Source organism: Aedes aegypti, chromosome 2 (assembly GCF_002204515.2).
Source record: "Aedes aegypti strain LVP_AGWG chromosome 2, AaegL5.0 Primary Assembly, whole genome shotgun sequence".
NCBI classification, from domain to species: domain Eukaryota; kingdom Metazoa; phylum Arthropoda; class Insecta; order Diptera; family Culicidae; genus Aedes; species Aedes aegypti.
Window position 1 is genome coordinate 53,254,694 of NC_035108.1, and position 25,146 is coordinate 53,279,839.

Sequence of the window (25,146 nt, forward strand, 5' to 3'; positions counted from 1 at the left end):
AATAACTGTTAGGTGGATTAGCCAATAGGAGCACGACGTGGCGCATCACGCCACGCGGTCAGGTGTTAGGGTATGGAATGCGCTAGCTAAGCATAATAATTCAATAAAAGCGACCCGGCATCGGAGCTCGCCCTCTTTTATCACTTGTCAGTGTAAGTAGTTGGTTTTTAAAAACGTTAGCCGGAAAAAGAATTCCCTGACTGGTGTCAGAAGTGGGATTTCTACATAGTGAGTGTGAAAATAAAGGTGATTGGTGAAACTGCTCCAGGAGGACCGGATCACGCTAGGCATAAGCACGAGGACTTCAACATTTGCAGACCTTCGAGCATCGCAGCGACATCGACCTACTAGGACGACATCAACCAATCCGCTCACCGAACCTGAGGACCGGATGCTACAGATTTTATTGTAAGTACCAATCCTCTTTTAATACCGCTTCGCTTTCCTACCACAATGCCACGTGACAATAACAGTGAAATTGAGCAGCTCAAGCTCCAAATAGCTGAGCTTACAAACATAATCAGCGGCAACGCTAATGCATACAGCGTCCCTGATCCCATTAAACAGTTATCGGAATTTAACGGTAACAAAAAGGAATTAACAATTTGGCTCGACGAAGTCGACCAATTATACGATACATTTAAAATAAAGGGCCAGAATGGTGGACCCGATACCATGAATGCCTACTACGTGCAGGCAATAAAAAACAAAATCAAGGGTGAAGCCCGCGTAACACTATGCGCAAACGGCAACCCGACCTCCATTCCGGAGATAAAAAGAGTGCTTTTGCAGCACTACGGCGATCAGCGCGATATCGCCACAAATTTGAACTTACTATTTAATATCAGAAAGGGTGACAAAACCCATAATAAGTTTTACATGGAAATTAAAGAGTTGGAAACGAGAATTAAGTCCAACCTGCAATTAAACCCTTTATCAACTATAGAATTGCTAGAGAAAATAACAATAACAAAATACTTGGATAATATCCAAGAACCACTAGCTAGCATTATAAGAACCACTAATCCCAGCAATCTTGAGGATGCGTATCAATACGTTACGTTGAATCAAAATGCCGAAAGGCGAAAACCAGTGTACAAGCAAAAAACGTTCAGTGCCCCGCAACAAACCAGTGCAAGCAGTGCAAGTGCAAATAAATTTAGGAAACCTGATGCCGCCTCACAGCGACGGTCGTTCCACCAAAGACCACGTATAGAAACTAACAATACCGAGGAAGTAGACCTAGTGGAAGACGAATATGTAGAAGAAGAGGAAGTTGAAGAAGAAGCAATTGAATTGGTAGAAGATGATTTAAATTTTCAACAGGTTCGTGTAAAGAACGCGAAGACCTAAATTTTATACCATACTTCAGATTTCCGACGACTAAGGGCTACCTGAATTTTCTGATCGACACAGGAGCCAATAAGTCCTATATTAATCCGGAACACGTTAAAAAGGCTTCAATAGCTAAACATCCATCGATAGTAACAAACAAAAATGGAAAGTTTACCATAGATAAACTGGTACACGCAAATTTGTTTTCAGAATCATTCTCCGAAACACTTCCCTACCATTTATTTAAATTTCATAAATTTTTTGATGGTCTCGTTGGCTACGAGAACCTAGCCAAGATGAAAGCCAAAATCGATTCCGGTAAACATCAACTTGTCATTGGAGATACAAGGTATCAACTATCAAAATACAGTCCGTGCTCGATTAACCTTCATGAGCAATCGGATAACTTGCTTGAGATAAGCACCACATCCGATGGCACCTTTCTCATTGAAAATGAAATGAATTTAACAAGCAGCGTCAAGTTACAACCTGGACTGTATTTAGCCAAAGGTAACCGTGCTAAAGTTCATTTATCTAGCACCAAGCATGTCAAGGTAAAGGAACTGCAACCTTTCGAAAATGAACACTTCGTTCTTAATCAAAACGAAACGCATTGTAAATTGAATTTCCCCGCGGATCACCTGAACCAAGAGGAAAAGCGTGAATTGATAAAGGCTTTGAAACCATTCAGAGATGTATTTTTTTACGAAGAGCAAAAGTTGACTTTTACACATGAAGTCAAACATCGTATCGAAACAAGTGACGATAAGCCAATACACCAAAAAACTTACAAATATCCGTATCATCTGAGAACGGAAGTTTCTGAACAAATTCAAAAAATGCTCAACTCGGGCATAATAAGGGAATCATCTTCTCCGTGGACTTCACCCATTTGGGTCGTCCCCAAGAAGCTGGATAACTCGGGCAAAAGAAAATACCGGATTGTCGTAGACTACAGGAAGTTAAATGAAAAAACTCCTGCAGATCGGTACCCAATCCCGGAAATTAGTGAAATCCTCGACCGGTTGGGAAAAGCCCAATATTTTACCGTATTGGATTTGGCCAGCGGGTTTCATCAAATAGAAATTGACCCGAAGGACGTGCCAAAAACCGCATTTAATGTTGACCATGGCAAATTCGAATTCGTTCGAATGCCATTCGGGTTAAAAAATGCGCCGGCCACGTTCCAGAGGCTGATGGATTCAGTACTCCGGAAGCATCTAGGAATTCGATGTTTCGTCTACATGGACGACATCATTATTTTTTCGACGTCCCTAAAAGAGCATATCAAAGATATTTCAATGGTGTTAGAAACTCTTCGTAATGCCAACCCACTATGGCTTATCAGGTGGCCAATAATCAAAAAAGTGATGTGCCTCAAATTTTATTTCTTGTTCGCCATTTCATTGTAAACATGTCTGCTAAGAAATCAACAAAATATTAGCGCATGATTTGCATTGCACACTCAGATATGAGGTGCCAAAGTTGAGCCTATGAAGAAAAACTTGTTTTTATTAACAAAAACTATGGTTTACTCAAATGAATATAACTTTTTTTCTATAATACTTACGTAAAATATTTTTACACCATTTGAAAGCTTACAAAAACGGCTTCCTAGAAACAATAAAAAAAATAAAAAACAGCTTCAAAATAGTGGCTTTTATGATGTTTTTTTATGAAGCGGTTCGAAAAATCGAATAAGCTTATAGTTAACACATCGAGTACTTTTTTGTCCCAAGTTGTCCCAGGCTTAAATCCAGTTCCAAGGGTACTTTGAGATGTAAACTAAAGGATCGTGAAGAACTTAGCTGCACAAATTTGCACTTTTTTAATTTAAGGCTTCTTGAATTTTTCCAATATTTTTAACCATTTTCTATTAAAAACAGCTAAAAACTAATTCAGAAAATAACTGAATTTCGCTAAATCATTCACATCATCATTTCTATGTAAGTTTTAATATATATAATGGTTTGCACAACGTTAATCGCATAAATGGCTTATATGAATTATAAGTAACAAAGTTTAATATTTCGCTATAGGCCCTATTCAAAAGTTAGTCTCGAAAACTTGTTTTTGAAAATAAAACATCAAATTTGTATCATAACACTCATAAATACGACATGAAATGGAAAAAATATTTTTGGCCGCCAGTCTGTATGGAAACCGCCCATAGTGCAACCTTAAGGTTCAGTGCGATAAGTCCGAATTCCTTCGGAAAGAAGTTGAATTCCTTGGACACATCGTCACAACAGAGGGCGTAAGGCCAAATCCTCAGAAAATAAAGGCTGTTTTAGACTGGCCTCTACCTAAAACTCCAAAAGAGTTAAAATCTTTCTTGGGAACCGTAGGATACTATCGGCGATTTATCCCAGGTTTTGCTAATATTGCTAAGCCCCTCACTAGCCAGTTGAGAGGAAAGAGCAAAATAATAAATTATGAGACAAATGAATTCGAAACCGCTTTTACAAAACTTAAACAAATCATGTCCTCAGACTTGTTACTAGTTTATCCCGATTTCGGAAAACCATTTATATTGACGACAGATGCTTCCAACATTGCTATTGGAGCAGTACTGTCTCAATTGGTAGACGGAAAGGAAAGGCCAATAGCCTACCTCTCGCGTACACTTTCTAAAGCTGAGGAAAAGTATTCAGCTACAGCGAAAGAACTTCTTGCTATTTATTTTTCTGCAAAACGGTTTCGGCCATACTTGTATGGAAGACCTTTTGTAATTTACACGGACCATGAACCACTTACGAAAGAACTGAAGTTGACCGATGCCACGGGTAGGGTGACACGTCAACGACTATATCTTGAACAATATGATTTCAAAATCATTTATAAAAAGGGCAAACAAAACGTAGTAGCAGATGGGCTGTCAAGAATTCCACCCAGTGAATTAAATTTGCATGAACTGTCGAATGAATGTTTTGATAATGACGAAATATACGGGCCAGAAATTATCAACAAATTTAAAAATCAAATTATAATAAGGGTGAGTAACGACCCCTCGAAAAGCTCTCACATCATATGCAAAATATTTCCTGGACAAGTCCGCCACGTATTTCATCAGGAAACTTATACTAAAGAAAATCTTACTGACATTCTGAAAAAATACATAAACCCTTCAACAAGCAACGGAATTTTCGCACCAGCTGGAATTATCAGAACATGTGACGAAATACTCAAGCAGCATTTCTCTAAACGCCTTAAGTTTCACTATTCTAATATTCTTTTACCAGATATCATTTCAGGAACGGACCAACAAGACTTCATCGAAAAATGCCATAACTTTAATCACAGAAACTATAAACTGACATACGAGGAAGCAAGAAAATCTGCTTACTTTCCTGGTATGTTAGGAAAAATTAAAACGTTCATCAAGAACTGCGGAGATTGCAAATTCGCAAAATACGAACGTAAACCTTTCAAAATTCCGATTTCTAGAAGAATATATGAAGGTCCTTTTGAAAATGTTTTTATCGACGTCTATATTAAAGAACAATATAAATTTTTAACATTAGTAGATTCTTTTTCAAAATTCGCGCAAATTTTCCAAATTTCAAATGAAACTACGGACGAGTTGATCAGTACTCTAATCGAGTATTTCAAATTCTTTGGTTTGCCAAAAATGATCACTTGTGATCAGGCACCAGGATTTAGAAATCCCCGATTCAGAGAATTCCTAGAACAACAGGGCATCGCATTGCATTTCGCCAGCAATAGCAATGCTAATGGTATTGTGGAACGCTTTCACAATACTTTACTTGAGATGTATTTGGCGAACAGACAAAAATTTGAGAACCTTCCATTACCTGAAGGTTTAGCATTAACTACCTCACTCTACAACGACTCAACCCATAGCACGACGAGCCTTAAGCCTCGAGAGATTATTTTCGGCAATTGTTCTTCTTTGAACCGAGCTGAGATTAATGCCTCGAAACTTAGGAAGATACAGACTGCAAGAGACCATATAAAATCCATAGCAGACAAACATAATAGCAAATTACCCGTAATAAATAAAGACGACTACAAGACTCTTACAAATCCCATTCTAGTGAAAGGGAAAGCAAAACCGAGCCCTTATGGTCATCGATACCGTCAAGTAGAGATTGTTAACCAGACTGAAAAGACAGTGACAGACGGACAAAATATAAAATCACACAAAATAAACGTAAAGAGAACTTAATTGATTAATACTTTTCAGATTATGTCTACTGACGACGACGACACACGCGGACTTACTAATACACGACGTAGGGAAAAACCCATTGATAATCATTCCAATAGGTACAGCCAGAATCAGTAGCGGTTACTTGAGAATAGGGCACCACATTAATTTAAATCTTCTCGCAAATACTATTCAAAATTTAGATACAACAATTCAGGCGAAAATCTCTGACCAACACATGTTAAGTTCGATTGTTAAAGTAAAATCTAAGAAGCTTCACTCTATGTTTAAAAAATTGAGACCCTCTAGGCAGAAACGATGGGAAAGCTTAGGCCGTGCGTGGAAATATGTGTCTGGTAGTCCAGATGCAGATGATTTGGTAATTATTAACAGCACACTTAATTCTCTCATTGATCAGAACAATAAACAGGTCAGAATTAATAGCGCACTCGAGATCAGATTGAAAAACATTACCGAAGCTATCAACTCAATTGCAAATATTCAGGGCAATTTTCAGAACAAAATTATAGAAGGCTTTGACTCCGTTAATTTGATTTTCAATTTAGATGAGCTAATTGATCAGCTAGAAGTACTAGAGGAAGCAGTTACATTGGCCCGAAGCAACATCCCCAGTAGCCGCATCATTTCACCAGACGAGATAACCATAGCCCAGGAATTCCTCAAGAACAGCGGTCTTAGAATGAGTCTACTGGATAACATATTAGATATTTCCAGTGCTTACGTGCTGTTTGGTAAGGATGAAATTATCTATACCCTCAAAATTCCACGAGTCAAGGAGACAGAGTACCAATTATGCTACATAGAACCAGTCATTTCCAACAACCATAGAATTCATTTAACTACAATGTATTACCTGAAGGGACCGAATTCGTTCCTATCCAGTACACCATGTACAAGATATAAGAATGAATATGTCTGCAAAAGCTCTCAACTAGAACCACCAGGTGAATGCATCCAACAACTAGTCGCTGGTAAACCAGCTAGTTGTCCCATCGAAAAAGTCTACAACCAGGACGTGATTAAGAGAATAAACGATGCCAACATCTTGATTAGCGTAACGAACATCACCTTGACGTCAAATTGTTCGGGACAGGGACGAGATCTACAAGGATCATACCTTATCTAGTTCTCCGGTTGTACCATCAAGCTAAACAACGAAGAGTACTCCAATAGTAATGTTGACGTATCACCGAAATTATATCTTCCAACAACGGGACTTACGGTAACTCCTTCAAAAGTTATAAACAAAATGCCTTTAGAGTATTTACAGGATTTTAACCTGGAACACCGAAGTCATATAGAGCATCTTAATATGACAACAGACAACATACACTGGAAATTACATCTGGTTGGCTGGCTCTCATTTGGAACATTGTCAACAGTAATAATTATACTCCTAGCAGCAGTAATCACGTGGACCGTTCTATCATTCTTACCGTGCAAATCGAAGACGCTTTGGGCACCAAGACGAACCAGTACGGGAACCATCGAGACGGATTTAGAGACCCCGACATCAACCCAAGAAGACAACAAAGACCATCTCATCAAGCAACCGAGGCTAATTCCACAATAACAAGGGCCGACGAAATCTCCGCAGCAGCAAAGGATCGTGAAAGCCGGGGACGGCTTTCGAGTAGACGGGGAGTAGTTAGGAATAACTGTTAGGTGGATTAGCCAATAGGAGCACGACGTGGCGCATCACGCCACGCGGTCAGGTGTTAGGGTATGGAATGCGCTAGCTAAGCATAATAATTCAATAAAAGCGACCCGGCATCGGAGCTCGCCCTCTTTTATCACTTGTCAGTGTAAGTAGTTGGTTTTTAAAAACGTTAGCCGGAAAAAGAATTCCCTGACTCAGAGCTTCTCAGGAGATGCATTTCAGAGCTTCTCAAGAGAAGCCTTTCAGAGGTTCTCGGAGAAGCCTTTCAGAGTTTCTCAGGAGAAGTCTTTCAGAGCTTCTCAGGAGAAGCCTTTCAGAGCTTCTCAAGAGAAGCCTTTCAGAGCTTCTCAAAAGAAGCCTTTCAGAGCTTCCCGGAGAAGCCTTTCAGAGCTCCCCGGAGAAGCCTTTCAGAGCTTCTCGGAGAAGCCTTTCAGAGCTTCTCGGAGAAGCCTTTCAGTGCTTCTCGGAGAAGCCTTTCAGAGCTTCTCGGAGAAGCCTTTCGGAGCTTCTCGGAGAAGCCTTTCAGAGCTTCTCGGAGAAGCCTTTCAGAGCTTCTCGGAGAAGCCTTTCAGAGCTTCTCGGAGAAGCCTCTCAGAGCTTCTCGGAGAAGCCTTTCAGAGCTTCTCGGAGAAGCCTTTCAGAGCTACTCGGAGAAGCCTTTCAGAGCTTCTCGGAGAAGCCTTTCAGAGCTCCTCAAGAAAAGCCTTTCAGAACTTCTCAAGAAAAGCCTTTCAGAGCTTCTCAGAAAAAGCCTTTCAGAGCTTCTCAGGAGAAACCTTTCCGAGCTTCTCAGGAGAAGCCTTTCTGAGCTTCTCAGGAGAAGCCTTTCAGAGCTTCTCAGGAGAAGCCTTTCAGAGCTTCTCAGAAGAAGCCTTTCAGAGCTCCTCGGAGAAGCCTTTCAGAGTTTCACGGAGAAGATTTTCAGAGCTTCTTGGAGAAGCATTTCAAAACTTTCTCGGAGAAGCCTTTCAGAGCTTCCAGGAGAAACCCTTCAAAGCTTTTAGAAGAAGCCTTTCAGTGCTTCTAGAGCCCTTGATGTACGAATCCCAGTTCTCAATAAATATATCCATATATTTTAATGACGTTCTTCTTTTTTTTTAAATGTTCGTATTTCAAACAAATCTGAATAATTCTGTAAATCACTTTGAATGCCATTAACCTTATGACTTCAACCCTTCGCTATAAAACTAACTCATTTCAAAACTGGCCATTAGGCACGTTCAATCCGTTCATTGGCATTTTACTGTGCCACTTGGATGCTGTCCTGAGGAAATAATCACGTCATTCCAAGGACAAGCCCCTCCCGGTTCAGGTCGAAACCATCCCCGGCTCTTCGCGCTGATAGCCTAAACGCTGTTTGCTTGTCACCGAAAGGGTTACATTCAAATCTTTATCTTCATTTCTTCCATCTCATTAATCCGTACCAAATTGTGCCAGGAATCTTGGCCGACAACCTGGGTCGTCGACGGTGGCAGTTCATTACCACGCTGTTCCTTATCAGTGGGGTTCGGGGCTCGGAATCAACCTCTATTGCAGTGGTTCTCAAACTTTTTGAATCTGCGACCCCCATTTCAAAAGGTTTTCTCCAGATTCGAAAGATTCTGCTGGTAGATACGAGAGGATTCTGCCAATGTTCAGCTAAGAATTTCGAATTTCTTCAAAGTCACCAATAGTTTACCAAAAAAAAACTGACAAGTAATCCTTAAAGAAATCCGGAAAAAATCCAAGGATAAAAATTTGGATACAAGCATATATTTCAAATGAGGAACGATTTCAGATGGCTCTTTAGTTGACCATAGCTTAGATCTTCGACATTTAGTCCTACAACTCTTGGGAAGTCGAATCACCGATTGGGAATCCCTGCTCTATCGGGTGTGGGGGGGTAGATACGAAGTCCATCTATTTGTTCTGTTTCAATTATACTTCCTGCGTGCGCTCGGCAGGGGGGAAGATCGGTCAAAACAGTACCATTAATTGCGTTTTCCTACACCCGTCAGGGACGACCGATTTGGACCGTCGTTCGTTTGTGTCATCTCCTTGTTCCGTACGGTGAATGGCAAGGATCGAGAATGACAGTGATAATAGGGGGATGGAAGACAGCAGTTTTTCCATGCGCCTTTGTTCGGTGATGATGGCCAATTGTGAATTGTGGACTTCCCCTCTTCCTTTCTGTGATTCTCAGAATGGAGAGGACCGCTTATCCCTTGCTGGTGGCGATTAAAATCTATTTTGCTGAAGCTCATTAGAAGGTTTCTTGGAAGTGGTGTAGTAAGGGATAGGGGAGACTTTTTTATGTTTAAGAAGGAGATGTTAGGAATGCGTACATTATTTTTTTCTGTTAAGGAAACGAAGCCGTACATTTTAATTACCCATATTTTTGAAACCCTTCTAAAAATTTAAAGGCAACCCTGCTACCATGTTCACATTTTTTTTCAATCGACCCAAAATCTTCCCTCCAAGACACGTGTCAAATTTTTCCCTCGGGTATTTAAACAGCCATCATCGTCTCATCTGCAAGCTTCGGAGCGGGCTTTCCTTTGCCTTATGGTTCCTGGTAGGTATCAAAAATGAAACGATGACAATGACGACATTGTCACGCTTAAGGGTATGCGATATAGATTTTTTTATATAGAGATATTTTTGTCATTCATTTCCTGAAGATACTTCCCGAAGGAACTTCCTAAGCGAATTTCCTGAAGGAATTTCCTGAAGGAACTTCCTGAAGGAACTTCCTCAAGGAACTTCCTCAAGGAACTTCTTGAAGAAACTTCCTGAAGTAACATTCTGGAACTTAAGGTATTTCATTTCGAACACAATCTTCCGAAGTGTGGCATACCCTTAGTCACGCTCATGCCGGCAAAAGCTGGGAAGGGGAATTGAAACGCCGAAATGAGTGTCATTATGATCTGGGCACCGCAACATTTCATCAGCACAAAAAAGGAAACGAATGATGATGAAGCGACTGCATAAAAAGAATGAAATCTTTGCGGTTGTCTGGCCGGTGGTTTATGTTCTTCAGGCAGCCTTTCGGACTTCTTTTTTTTTTTTTGGTCTCGTGCTGAATTGTCACTTTGTTCTTGGTTCCTGGAAACCGTCACCGGCATGCACCACTCACGGCTGCGGTTGACGCGATGACAGCTCTTTTGGAGTTTTGCGAAAAGTTGAAACCCGTTTTTGGGTTGGAGTTTTCCGGGTGACTCTTCCCAAAAGTTTGAACCCGAAGTGGATTGCTCCACTGAAAATGAAGCGACCAATCAAGAAACTTTTTGATTGGCAGTAGCCGTAAAATTATTATCAATTATAGAATAAAAGGCGTCAAATGCACAGCACAGAATACACTGTGAGGAAAATTGGTTGAAAAATATACTGCAGATCCGTTATGGAAACTGCAAATAGAACAATCGATCAAGGATGTTACAAATGTGCCGAAGGTACTGTGATCTTTTTCTTGACATTACGTCCTCACTGGGACAGAGCCTGCTTGTCAGCTTTATTATTTTTATTATTAACTGAGAGCTTTCTTTACCAAAGTTACAATTATCGCATTCGTATAACGTGTGGCAGGTACGATGATACTCTATGCTCAGGGAAGTCAAGGAAATTTCCTTTACGAAAAGATCTTGGACGACTAGAAATCGAACCCAGACTCCTTCAGTATAGCTTTGCTTTGTGGTCGTGAACTCCAACCACTCGATTAAGGAAGGCTCCTGTAATCTTGGAAAGTAATACATATAAATGCATGTTGTACTTGTCATAAGGGTAACAAAATCAAAAATGTAACTAATCGCTTGTTGTACAGAAAATCACCATAGGATCGATAGAAAACCTTCTGGTTTAATGATCTCAATTTTTTATTGTTAATTGAAAGCACGAATGCATAGCATAGTTTTAAACGCTTCCGTAATAACATTCCACTAGAAATTGTCACTCATTAGTGGTAACTCAAAATGTAGACTCACACCCTTAGAATCGAACCAGCTCCGTTTTATAAATTAATAGGTTTCCGTATATTTATGCCAGGAGAAGGAAGCGGAGGAGGAGGACACCAGCCATTTCCATCGCATTTAGACTCCCCGTGCGCGGTTTGGATTCTTACGGTTTTTCGAAAGCGGATGTGGAACGCTCGCTTGTTAAACCAAAGTAGAGTCTCTTGTTACGGTAAGCGTTTAGCATCAAACCGTAGAGTAGAATTATAGAGTTTTTGGAAAAAGACAGTTTTACTGGTTGGTGGAGATTTTTCTGTGGATTCCGACTCCAGTCAATCATTTTTCTAGAAGAACGTCTTTATTGAATAGTTACCTCCAAAGTTGAGATAAGTGACCACAGACAGCAATGAGGACATTTAAAAAAATATGATCTTCACTTGGTTTATAAATAACAAATAATATATATATATATATACAGTCATTCCATGAACAACCGATCTAGCGGGTCACCGAATTCCGTGAAAATTTGCTATTTTGTTCCTTATCTGAAATAAGAATACACGTGTTTTTGGATTTTTTTGATTAGGGTGACCATTTCCAAACAGGGTAACCAGAAAAAAAAACGATTTTGCAAAATTTTTATTAAAAAAAAATAAACCGTTTGACCGATTTTCAATCTTTTTGGACAAAATGAGAGCTAATAATTTTGACTTTTCAGGAAAAATATAAAATTCTACAAAAAAATGTTATTTAACATTAAAAAAATCAATAACATAGAGCATGGGACAAGTAGGCGTAGAACGACAGTAAAAGTCTATCGTTATCAAATCATAACAACTGATCACTCGGATTTTCCTGATTAAGCCTTTGAGTGTACTTCAGAAGACCTCTGTCATGATTGTGAACCTTATTCAACCTCTAAAAAACTTATTACACTTACACTTGTTACACTTGTATGGAAGCTACAGGCTTGATACTTCCCCTATGAATGGCAAAATGAACAGGGGTGGTAAAATGAACACCGCGGCTTTTAACCACTTTTGAAAACATAAACTGATGTATCTTTCAGCTCGGAGATCAAGATGTTTTTCAGTGAGGTGAATATCGTAATGAAATGATGCCAAATCTGATACCTTTAGATTTTTTTTGAATGGGTCACAATCATTGCTGGATATGTTTTCGGTAATGCAATAACATTTTATAAAAATATTTGTTTTGCTCACGTATTTTGAATGATGTCCATGTATGACGTGGTTGGTGGTCTAATGGCTACCGCTTCTGCTTCATATGCAGAAGGTCATGGGTTCAATCCCAGGCCCGTCCATTTCCTCATACTTTGTACTTGTGTCTTGCTTCCATCTTCCACTCTCAATCTATTGCACTCACACCCTACTCGTTCAGGAACCAGAAACGGACAAGAAACCGTTTCCCAACGCTTCACTCTATCTCATCATTATAGCATGCCTTGCCTTACGCCTGATACTTAGGCAGTCTGCTAACCAAAGAGCAAACCTCTCTGCCATGCCTTTCCCCCAATCCCTACACTCCCGCATGAACTGGCGTAGATGCTGTGGTATATACGGTCTACGTCGGAGCCAGTTCAATGCATCATCAATTCCTCCCCCATTCCCCTCATTGGTCTGTATTCTGACGTGGCAGGCGCCATTGTTGCCTAAAAATAGAAGATCATCAGCACTTATACACTGAGGGTGTCTGTTAGTCCCAAACAGACATTCGGTTGGTTCCTTGTGTAAGCGCAACTGGAGTAGCAACCACGGGCGGCCAATCAAGCTCAAGCTCAAGCTCGTATTTTGAATGATGTCCATGATGTCCAACATAGTGCAGGTAAAATGAACATTTCCATCGTTTTTCGCTAACGATATAAATATGTGAAAAATTAACTATTTTAGTCTGGATTTCTGTCGCTGCTTTAGATAACATCGTTTTTTCATCAGAAACAAGATGATTTCCTTAAGGTGTTCATTTTACTACCCCTTCCCCTATGTTTCCGAAGCTACCCGCATTAGCAAACATTATATGAAAACATGTGGGCTTCGTAGCCGTGCGATTAGCGGCGTCAGTCGTTTAGGCGTATTGTGCTACAGAGTGTGGGTTCGATTTCCGCCCCAGTCGGAGAAAACTTGTCGTCAAACGAAAAATTCTTCATTGGTTCACTGGTCGTTCCGTGTGTCCGTTGCCTAATGTAAGTTATGTTCAGTCTGTGCAGCCTATGGCTGAAGACGGTGTAAATTGTCTTATTGTCTTATCAAATATATCTTATTTTATTAGAATTTATTTAAACATTGAAAACACATTACAACATACTATAAAAATAACACGGGTTCAAAAATAACTGCAAAACAAAATGTTCCTGTATTATTTTGAATGGAAATGCTAAAACATTAAAAAAATATGAAATAACGCAGTTACGGATATCTTGAATCACTGTAAAAACTGTTTTTCATGATAGGGTGCAGAAACTCATGGGCACTTTCATGATAACTTTGGAATGAGGGGTTTTCCTCGGCCGAATGATCTGAAACTTTAGGTACAATAAGAAGCACTTCAGTACGACGCTTACGGTGGCCAAAAATGTGCTCTATAGCTTTCAAAAAATCCCACTGCCAAAGTGAATCAAAAGTACCAAGAATAGGATCCTGCTCCCTATTTGAGAAAAATCTTTACGTAAATCCCAAAAACATACAGGAACAAGTGTTTAAGTATTCATGAATTTAAAATAAAGACTCAGATTTTGAAATTATATGTTTGATTTGATTTGACCTCTCAAAAACGATGCCGAAGGGAATAAGGTTTTGGTTATTTCAGTCAGAGTTTCTTCTTCTTTCTGGTGTCACGTCCCAACTTGGACAGAGCCTGCTTCTCAGCTTAGTGTTGTTATCACTGCTTTCTTTGTCAATTGACTTTTTGCATGTGTAATCGTGTGGCAAGCATGAAGATACTCTATTCTCTGGGAAGTCTAACGAATTTCCATTACGAAAAGAATCTCGATCGGTGGGATTTAAACCCGAGACTCAAGGGTATTTTTTCCAATAATTTTCGTGGAATTCTTCAGCTCCCTTCAGTTTAGGGTCGATAATAAATCGAAAGCACTGAAGTTCAAAAATAGTTTGAATTAAAAAAAAAAAACTATCATGGCCTTGAAAAAAAAAACAGTTTCAAGCTTTTGTCGATGCATGATTTTCTCTTAACCTCTTGTCTTTCGGATCTTTTGTCTGTTGACCTTTTGTTATTTTGACGTTTTGCGATCTTTTGTCACTGAAACGTTTTGAACTATGAAACTTGAAGAATATCATTGATAATTCATAAGAGATGTCTTCAATTACATATGAAAGCATCAACCACCCAATGATTCCATAACAGATTTGGATTGTTCACTAAACCTTCATTTTACGAAGTGTTTTTACGTAAATTCAGGATTAAAGACGATTAAATGGGAAATTTTGTATAAGACTGTTATGCTAATTGTAAATTCGGGGAAATATAATTCGGGAAAATGAAATTCGGGGTAATGGGGTAGAATCGGTATATGAATCTTTAAACATCTTTCATATGAAAAGAATTCAGAGCAATATTTTGTTTTTATTTTGAAGCAGTTCTGAGCCATCCAGTTCCAAGAATAAAACTAAAAGTCGGTATATGCGAAGGACTAGGAGTATATACCCTTATTTAAAACGATCAATGTACAACTGCTTACGTTTGTAGATCTTAAGGCCTAGGCTTCATGGAGTTCTTGCAGGATCGAGAACATCGGTTTAAATCAAGAGAATACTCCGTTACTTATGTGACTTTAGACATAGACTTGTCATACTAAATCATTTTAAAAAGTTACACTTGTATTTTCTATATTCGATGGAGTCTTTGCAGGACCAAGAACATCCGGACAAAACAATGCAGTACTCATTTTAGTTACACGTAGGAGTCCTTGGAGGACCAAGAACATCGGTAGTTATTCAAACATATTACGTTTATCTATATAAATAGTTAAGGACTGTTCCTTATTGAACAAACCATCAAAAGATTGTTAATAACACCAGTAGATTGAAGGTACCTATTTCAAGAAGTTTATCGATGAACTAGAATACATGTTGCACTCGCTAAGCTTCGAACACGGGGGCCTTGTTGAAACGGATGATTTTGCAAAATAAGAAAATTTTCTAGTTATCAGAATAACAATATATTTTTGTACATAGAAATGACGCATACGTCCATTTACGCATGTAGAATAATTTGCCCAAATTTCAAGGAATTGTTGGAAGACCTTAACTTGCGCACATTTGTACTTAAAAAGCATAACTTCTTGAAACAATTGAAATGAATTTCTCACAAGCAGAGTCAAGGAATTTTCTGATTTAATTCCCGAACAAAATCAATTTCGTACCCATTTGAAGTGTCAGTGTACCAGAGAAGTGACCAATTTTAATGTAAGGAAAGGCTTGATGCGGCACATCAAAATTAGCAAATTATCATAGAGAATTTATGAAAGGTGTATTCAGCCTTTTAAAAAATCAATAGCTACCTAGTGCTTGTGGTGCATCTAACTGAATTTTACTTAAAAAATAATAAAATTAAAAAAAGAGATGGTTTATCGCTGGGAGGGATTAGAATGTGAAAAGTTCTATAAATTGTGAATTTTTAAAACTTTGGATCCTAATATCTCAGAATCAGTTCAATATAATGTTAAACTTTTTTCGGTGAAGATTTGCAATAGGGAAAGGGCTACACATTGATTTCTTGGGAATTTTACCGCATGATGGCACTAGCTCAAATACATTGTTCACTGAGTCATCTAAGCGACTATAACGTTCTGTTACTTGATCTTAGGATGGTTCTAAATTGTGATAATTTGGAATATGGATGTCTTCGGCAGAGTTGCTCATTAGTCTAAAAGATTTATACTACATGTTTGTTTAGTTCAACCAGTATTGTATTCACTAGCGAAATTGAATTTGCTGCCACCGAATGTCAGTAGGCGGATGATTATCAGTGTTGAAAAAGTAATTGAAAAACTGAATGCACGTTCTACCAGATTCGTGCATGTATTGTCAAAAAAAACATTCACACAAAGAAGAATTCAACGATGACGGATCCTACTGAGGATCGGCGTTGTTAACTGTATATTTGAAATATGCAGACACTGAGTTCAACAATCTGCAACTAGGAGGCATAGTGAACTACAAATATTCCAAACTCACATATTTCATGATGTAGAATAGCTGGAAAGTCAGCATTTTCAGCAAAGTTGTTCGTTAGGTTTAGTAGTACATATATGCTGCATGCTTGGTTAGTTCGGCATTCTATAACTAGGAGGCGCTAGTGAGCACTGAATATTTAAACATCGAATATTGACCGATACAGTTTTTATGAAACGGCTATATACTGCATGTCTAACATAATAAACGTATTGCCGCTAGGAGGCGCTTTTCAATGTATATCTTACGATGCAAAACAGCTTTTAAGCGAATGTTTGCTGCAAAATTGTTCTTTAGGTTCAGGACTATGTGTTATTACGTTATTCTGCCACTGAAATATATGATACTATTCCGTACTAATCAGGTATGCTATTTGCTGCTTCTAAATCAACTTGTTTTGTTCCTTTTATATCAACTTTTACCCAACTAATTAATATAAATCTTGTTCGAATAGTTTCGACTACGGGCATCATGTGAGAATTAGATTTCATACTGTGACCAGTATGAAAGGTCAAAGACCTTGAGCTAGGTCTTGAGTATTTGTTCGGTTCTATAAGAGACCTCCATGGAACCGGCCCCAAAAAGGTCAATTTTATATTTCATCAAAACTTGTAAATTTGGGTGTCAAACTTTATCATTTTGAAAAACGAGCTCAGACCTAATTGAGAAAAAAAACATTTTAAGAGTATTGGCGACCTTGAAGTAGAAGAGTTCACAACTAAGTCACAGGTGGTGGTCAATATCCTTCAAATAATTTCCCAAGACCATGTCAAAGATATCTTTTGAAAATGAAGAAGCTTCCAATAACCATTGAAAAACAAGACATCCCGATGATTACATTCGAGCTAGAACGAAGGCAAGAATTGACGAAATGGCATCAATTTAATCGTTTTCCATTTGCTGGGCGAATACGGGTTAAACAAATTAACAACTTTGCTAAAGAAACTAGTCTTCTAACATAGTTCAAACTGTATGAGTTTGTAATAATAAAAGCTCATCAGCGCCTCCTTGTCGCGAATTGTTGAATAAAGCAGATAAGCAGCATATAGCTTTTGATTCAACAGCAACTATGCTGAACTTATCAGTCTTCCGAATCTTCAGTATCTTGAGATATATTCAACCTGAGACCTGACTACATTTTCGGAGCTAGCGCCATCATACGGTGGAATTCCCAACTAACTATTGCACAGCTGCAGATTTGTGCTATTTTTTGACCTTATTTCACAAGAACCCCTCTCTGCAATCCACCTTTTGATTTTTTTATATTTTGTGGTAAAACTGCATGAATGAATCTGAAAAATTGAAAAATCTGTTTAAATTTCGAGAATTTATTTGGAGTCAATACAACCCCAAGGCAAAGACAACATACTGTTTTCATGGAAATTACGCAAGAAAACTATTTTTCAAGATAATTGAAAAAACAATCCATGCTCTAATAAAAAACTTGCGGAAACGCACCAACGTATGAAAACAATTCACAAATCGATTTACTAGCAAAAAAGTTACAGCCCTTCAAAGTGCTCTGAGGCCCCAATACACAGAAAAAGGGTTAAGAGCCCCTAGGTACTGACCTACGATTATTCCAAAGATTTTCAAAACATGAATTACAAGAGCTCGGACGTTCTGCATGGTTTAAGAATATTCTTCGTGATATTCCTATTTTTCTTGACATGACGTTTCCACTGAGACAGATTTTGCTTCTCAGCTAACTGTTCGATAAACACCTCAAAACTTATTAACTGGGAGTTTTCTTTGCCAAATTTGCCATTTTCGCATTCGTATAAAATATGTCAAGAAAGATTATGCTCAATGCCCAGGGAAGTCAAAGAAATCGCCATTACTAAAAGGTCCTGGACCGACGGACAATTGAACCCAAACACCTTCAATTCTACAGGCACATGGGTACAACTTCATATATAGGCACAATTTTGAATTTTGGTGGTTCCACCCAAAATAAAATCTTTGTTGCGCTTACACATTGTATAGAGGATATCAGAATTGATAAACGTCTAAACGTAATTCTGGAGCTCTGTACGACTATAACATCCAAAACAATGAGCAGAGCCACTTAAGACTTTTGAGCCAAATTCGCATGGATGCCAAATTTATACAACCAAGCAATGTATCAATTTCTCTAAGCGCAAAGTAACTGTAAATCATCAATTTTCGCTCCTTCAAAACACCACTGTCACTTACGTTCTCGAAAGAAACACGCTTATCCGGCGGTAAAACTCCCGCAAAACATCCAATGAAGTGAATCCACGGAGAAAATCCTTTTCACACGCGTACAAACGCCTCGGTTCCGTTCCGGATCCGACTGATCCAATATGTCGAACATTTTTGCTTGCGCAAATGCAAAAATTCCATTCCGTCATATGATTGATGAGGCTGTTCGTCCAAAATCCCCCGTTATTTCGATTTTGGTAGTTAGCTAGAGTATCATCGCAATTATGGTTTACGTTTTGAGACGGCGTCTTTTTCGTAGTCCTTGCTTCAGTGTTTGCTTATCATCATATTTTTTTGATGTTCCCCTTTTGTTTGCCCTTTTTTTTTCCTTACTGAAGCTTATGATTCGCTTTGCCAATAATCCCTCGCACTTATTTTGAACTCGATTCAGCTGTTTTGATGTATTTGGTGCTTTTGTTATTTTTTACTTCCTCAAATCTTCCGTTGCGAGTACTGCTCTAAACTTTTATGAATTTTATCATTTCTTGCTTTTTTAATTTAACTAAAATGACAACCTTCAGTAGCGATTTTGATAATTACAACTTTCATGAAAAAAAACAGCAGATCCAAACACCAAAATGCATTTTCCTCCTTTTTCAGCTCGTCTGCGATGGGATTGGCTGACTCCTCTGCTCCCCTGTACTCGAGGCCAAGGTAGGTTCAAATTGGATGTTTAAGAACTTTGTTAAGATGACAATAATTGATTTGAATATGAGTACAAAATCTCCAAGTTAGGGACTCTGTATCTTAGCTTCTGTTAGAAAGAATTGGCTGAAATTTGAATAACGATCCTTGAAGGTGCAGCAAAGTTATCTCTTAATTATTAAAGCAATGAATGTTATTTTTTAAAGTGTTTAAGCATTTTATTTTTCGCGGATTGGAAAAGATCAAGTGTCGATTCAATTTTTCGGTCGTATCATCATTCTTACAAGCTTCAACGGCGTGTTGGAAACATCGGAGAACTTCATCCAAACTATCGATGAGTAAGCAAGTTCGTTTTTCCAAATACCAGTAAGGCTCCTGGACAATGGTTTTGTTTTGTCAGAATTAAATACAATTTTGAACTTTAAATATACTCACGATCCGTAACACTTTCCACTGTAATACCACCATCCTCCTTTGGCGTACTTGTTCGAGCAACCGAAATCATCATTGTCGTACGTCGAGAATCCCGATCCTTTATGAGGCTTCAAGGAATCCCCATCTGTCGTTCCATTAAACGTCCCCAACTCAACCAAAGCGTAACGTTGTTCCTCGGGGCCCACCACAAATTTATCATACCAAGCATACTTCAAGCTCCCATTGAAGTCCTCCATCTCAACCATCAGTTCGTACGATTTCTCCTTGGTCAACTGATGCAGTCGCTCCAGTCCGTACCAAAACTCCTGCCCAACCATTCCGAACCCATCCCGGTACTCGGCCCAAGTGCGATCGAACTTTACGGAGCCGTCATACCGATGCATCACAACCAACCAATCTCCTCCGTAGCGCTCCCGTTCGTACAGAGCCGGAACCCTAGGCTCGGATCCAATCGGTATGGTTGTGAGTCCGGGCGGTTTCGTTGCCGAAGCTGACGATGACGATTCGTTGGATTGAATGCCATCCAGCGCTTGCTGAATCTGCTGGTCCAGTTCGAGTAGATTGGTGTCAATGGAAATCTTCAGCGCCGAGACTCGATCCGTTACTTGCTGGGTGTGTCGGTAAAATTGCTGGCTGAACATTTGCGTGAAGCTGAATGGGGGGAACAGCTAAGTAGCGGAAATTTTGCTGGAAAGGAATAGTTTTAATACTCACCGGTGATCCAGGTCGTTCAGCTTGATCAATATTGAGTGATTTTCATCGGCGCGAGCTGCGAACAGCACGGAAAACGTTACGACCCAGAATTGGAGTATCATTTTGAATGAATCTTGTTAGATACGTAGAGAAATCATTGCTATATATAGCTGAGCATTACCTATGAATGGGTTGAACGCTGTACAAACAAGGCACGCTAAGCAAACATATCGTCGTTCGTAATAGCTGAGACAGTTTTAATGATGATTGATTGCCATCTCATATTTCAATGAGTTGCTACAGTAACTTTACAGTTAATATTTTTTCAGAATTTTCAATACACTGGGAGCTTACGTCATTTATTGGGAGTACGTACATAAAATTTTGTGTAAATGAAACAGTTTCGTACCGTGTTGAATAAAGTTGCTCAAAAGGTTCTAATTAGAGATACTGATCCTCAATTTACTCAAAAAATTTGAGTAGTCAATCGTGAACTTTGAGTAGAAATGAAAATTGACTGGTTTACTACGAAGGTGAATATTTCTTTAGAATCTTTAAAAACATGTTTTTGTTCAATTGCATCATGATCTTCTTTTTCTTCTTCTTCTTACGTCCTCACTGGGACAGAGCCTGCTTCTCAGTTATTAACCCATATCCGCCCAGCGTCCTAAAAATAGGACAGAAGCCCCGAACGCCCAGCGTCCTATAAATAGGACAGTACTTGTAGTGCAAATATCTTGAAAATAAAGAGGTTTAGGAGAAAACTGTCTTCTGCAAAGTTGATCACAGGACTGCTGACTTCCACTTGGTAACTTTTTTGATTCAGAATTAACTCACCAGGTGGCGCACAGACGCCAACAAATGTCGCATTTATAAGCAACATATGAAACAACTTTCCAGCGTACAAATATTTGCTTTGTTTATATCTCAGTCCAGCGATGAGATACAAAATTGGTGTCATCGACAACGTTGAACAACTAAATAATACCTATTCGCATAGAACCTTATAAATTCGGAAAACACTCCCAAGATGGCGCTAGTGAGCCAAAACTTTATTTGCTTATATCTTAGTGCAGTTATGAGATACAAAATTGGTGTCTTCGATAAAGTTGATCAACTAAATGAGAACTATTCGCCTAAAACCTTATTTGTTCGGAAAACACTCAAAAGATGGCGCTAATGGTCGAACAATTTGATTGTTTATATCTCAGTTCAGTGATGAGATACAACATTGGTGTCTTCGACAAATGTGTTCAGCTGAATGAGATTTATTCACCCGAAAACTTATTAGTTCGGAAAACATTCACTGGATTGCGCTAGTGGGCAAATATTGTATTTGCTTGCATCTAAGTTTTGTTATGAGATACAAAATTGTTGTCTTCGACAATGTTGAACAACTAAATGATACTTAGTCACATAAAACCTTATAAAACTCACAAGATGGCGCTAGTGGGCAAAGATTTTATTTGCTAATATCTCAGTCAAGTGATTAGATACAAAGTTTATGTCATGGACAATGTTGAACAATTAAATGAATCGTACTCGCCTAAAACCGTATTAGTTCGGAAAACACTCACAAGGTGGCGCTAGTGGGCAAATATTTCATTTTTTTTATATCAGTCCAGCGATGAGACTGAAAAAAATCGAACTCTCGAAATTGGTATCTTCGACATAAAAGGAGATATTTTCGCAAAAAAACATATTAGCTGGGTATTGTTATTATGTGCGAAACATCAAGGAAACAACCAATAAGAAATTGGTCAGCCTAGATCAAAACAATGGATACTTACTATCGATCCGAGCAACAATCGCTTATTTCGGATATGCTTCTTACATTTTTAGATGAACCTTGACACCATTTAGATCTTTTGATCTTTTGAAGGGAGTATTGAACGAAAAAAACGACAAATTGACTTATCCATCCAAGGGTGAAGGGCGGTTGTCAAATGAGAGTAAAATTGAATAGCCGCCAACCTAAGTCCAGAACCAGTTTTATGACTTAAACGTGGAAAAGTAAAAATTATTTTTCGCAAAAATACAGGTAATAAATGCGCTTGAAAGATATTGTTTACAAGCAGTTATTTACTACGCGCTACTGCAGTGCGTTGTTGCCAATTTAATCAGAAAATTCTACTTAATTCCCAAAATGAATGTTTTCGAGAAAATTGATTACGCCTTCACCATTGTTTGATCGTAGTTTTGTATGGTTGTTTACTTTTTAGAACCAGTGACGCGTTGAGGTAGCAGTAAAGAGCCTTCCTTGCTGAACTCACTAAGACCAAGAATTGTGACATTTGAGCGGGCACGCTTCAGTATGCTCCCCAGGTATTCTGGCCAGCTCTAGTGTCAAAAATCTTGGACCGCGTGGATTCGGTTCTATCGGTAAATATGTGAATATATGCATCAGTGATGCAGTAATTTCAACGTTATATCCGAATAATGTTGGCTTCAAGTATTCACATCTGTAAAGCATGTAATAGTTGGAGTCCAATATTTGACTGTCATTGGACTGAAGAACTAACTTTTGATCAGCACTAACAAAATTCTGATATTGCCAAATATATATTTCAATTACTGTCAGATCCGAGCCACATTGTATACTAATAACTTGACCCAGAAAAAAATATTTTGATAGTTATGTTCCCATTATCAGCTGGCAAGTTTTATATAATCTTTTTAAAGACTATTCTGAAACATCTGTAGGTTTTTTTTTCTAAATCAAAATATTTGATGTAAGATTTTATTTTGTTTTTGGTATAAATGGTTTAAGTGTGCATAATTGTTCATGTACATGTATGGAAATGTATGTATGTCTGTATTTTTCTTACGTGGTAGAGCAGAAATTGAATTGAAGTCACTAAATGATTTAGTTCTGGCATGAACCTTTCGCCTCTGAAATTTTTATTCTTTATAGTGCAATTTCTTTATCAAGGTACGTCCATAAATTACGCCACGCAAAGTTTTGCCGTATTCATCCTCCTAAATTTTCCTCTGTTTCACACTTTTTGTATGGATTCCAATTTTTATACGGGTAGTCACGTTTCATTGTAACCCCCTCCTTCCTCTTCTGTACGTGACGTAATTTATGAATTACCCCTCACCAGCAGTTTTTTTTCAACTTGTTTACATTGTAATGGGTCGAACTGCATGAAAGTATATTTGATTAATCTCGAAAATAAACTTATAGAACAGCTAGATATGGACGACACACTTTCAAGAATTTTTTTGGATCCCCACCATAGACTTGAATTTTTTTGGTGAAATAAGGTTTAATTTATGGGAATACGACTATGAATAACAAAAACGGAGCTGAATTCCAATTGTGAGATACCTTGGGCGTTAACGGGTTAACTGAGAGCTTTCTTTGCCAAAGTTGCCATTTGCCGTTTTCGCATTCGTATATCGTGTGGTGGCAGGTACGATGATACTCTATGCCCAGGGAAGCCAAGGAAATTTCCATTTTGAAAAGATCCTGGACCGACCGGGAATCGAACCCAGACACCTTTTGCATGGCTTTGCTTTGTAGCCGCAGACTCTAACCACTCGGCTAAGGAAGGCATCATAAAAATCCTTTTGAATAGTTCTTGGAATTCAACCAAATACACTGCGGAACACGTTTTTGTCTCCAGCACCAAAATACCGCTATTCATTTAATTAAGGGTTGCTGAATCCATTGCCGTTTTTAGAAATATCATAGCACGTCTAGTTTTTGAAATATTGACTGTTGAAAATGCAAAAAATGACTATTTCATCCAACTTGCATGCAAGTTTGCCAGCTTGTAAGGTAATATATTGGCTTAATTTGCCACAGAATTTAAACTTTATATGTATAACAATACATATCATCAAAGTTTGTATTACTATCGATACGGAAAAGTTATTTTTTGATGGTTTAGAGAATTGTTGTATTTTGCCATATAGAAGAAACGAAGAATTTTGTATGGAGACTGCAAGCATGTTGAAAAAATCGGTTTAATCGAAATTTAATCGCGCAATTTCAATCAAATTATGTCTGAAATGAAAGTTCAAGTTCTATTTTGCACGTTTGGTGGATTAGATTACAAAAAAGTATGATAAATTGTACTTTAAATTTCACGTAAACATTAATAAAACCAGTGTTTTATACAACTTTGGCGACCTGTAGCTAAAAATTGTGACGTGCTGGAACATTTCTGAGAATGGCACCAGATTCAGCAACCCCAAATCTACTAGAGACACATAATTTGATCCTTGAGACACGCAAAAAAGTCATTTTTGTTACGCTGTGATATCTGCCAAAAGCTTTACCAGAAAATATGCGAAGGTTGAATCTACAATCCGCGATGGATCTTGCAAGGAATCTGCCACAACAACTGTTATGAAACTCAAAATGTTTTTGCCAAGCATCGGTCAAGTTATCTTGGAATGATCATCTAGATTTGTAACTAATCAAAAAGTTTGTTCAAAAAATTGTCTTAGAACTCCTTCAAGAACTCTTTTGGAAATATTTCCAGAAATTCCATTTAACTTCCAGAATGAATGCATAATTTAAATAAATTCTGCAATATCTCAGTAAATTTTGCTTAAAGCTCTAGGATTTTCCAAGTGATTACTCTAATGATAGTCCATTAATTTCCTTTTTGTAATTTTAAGGTATTCCAAAGATAATTTTTAGCATTGGAGTTTTTCGAAGCATTCCTACTCGGATTATTCTGAGCAGTACCCCAGGTATCACACAAAAAATCATAGACAATTCTTGCAATAATATCGCAAGAGGTTTTTCTATGAATTTAATCTAGAAATCATCCCTGGAGTAATTTTTAAGGTTTCTTTAAAAGTTCATCA

General features: G+C 38.3%; 2 protein-coding genes across 6 annotated transcripts in view; one reads left to right on the forward strand and one right to left on the reverse strand.

Moving 5' to 3' along the window:
* The window catches only part of LOC5566288 (RNA-binding protein Musashi homolog Rbp6), a 1,418,593-nt gene that overhangs the window by 56,210 nt on the left and 1,337,237 nt on the right, over positions 1-25,146 (forward strand). For 4 of the 5 annotated variants that reach the window (XM_021840840.1, XM_021840841.1, XM_021840842.1 and 1 more), the window contains exon 2: positions 19,150-19,203. The exons of the other annotated variant lie outside the window; for it this stretch is intronic. In XM_021840840.1, coding sequence (XP_021696532.1) covers positions 19,150-19,203 — 54 coding nt within the window. The remainder of the gene's footprint in view (positions 1-19,149; positions 19,204-25,146) is intronic. 5 annotated transcript variants of the gene reach the window in all.
* LOC110675548 (ficolin-3-like) lies at positions 19,388-20,444 on the reverse strand. The gene is made up of 3 exons (XM_021840845.1): positions 20,344-20,444; positions 19,630-20,280; positions 19,388-19,569 (listed from the first exon to the last, which is right to left on the reverse strand). Exons 1-3 carry the CDS (start codon positions 20,442-20,444, stop codon positions 19,449-19,451), a joined length of 873 nt encoding a protein of 290 aa, XP_021696537.1. The 3' UTR covers positions 19,388-19,448.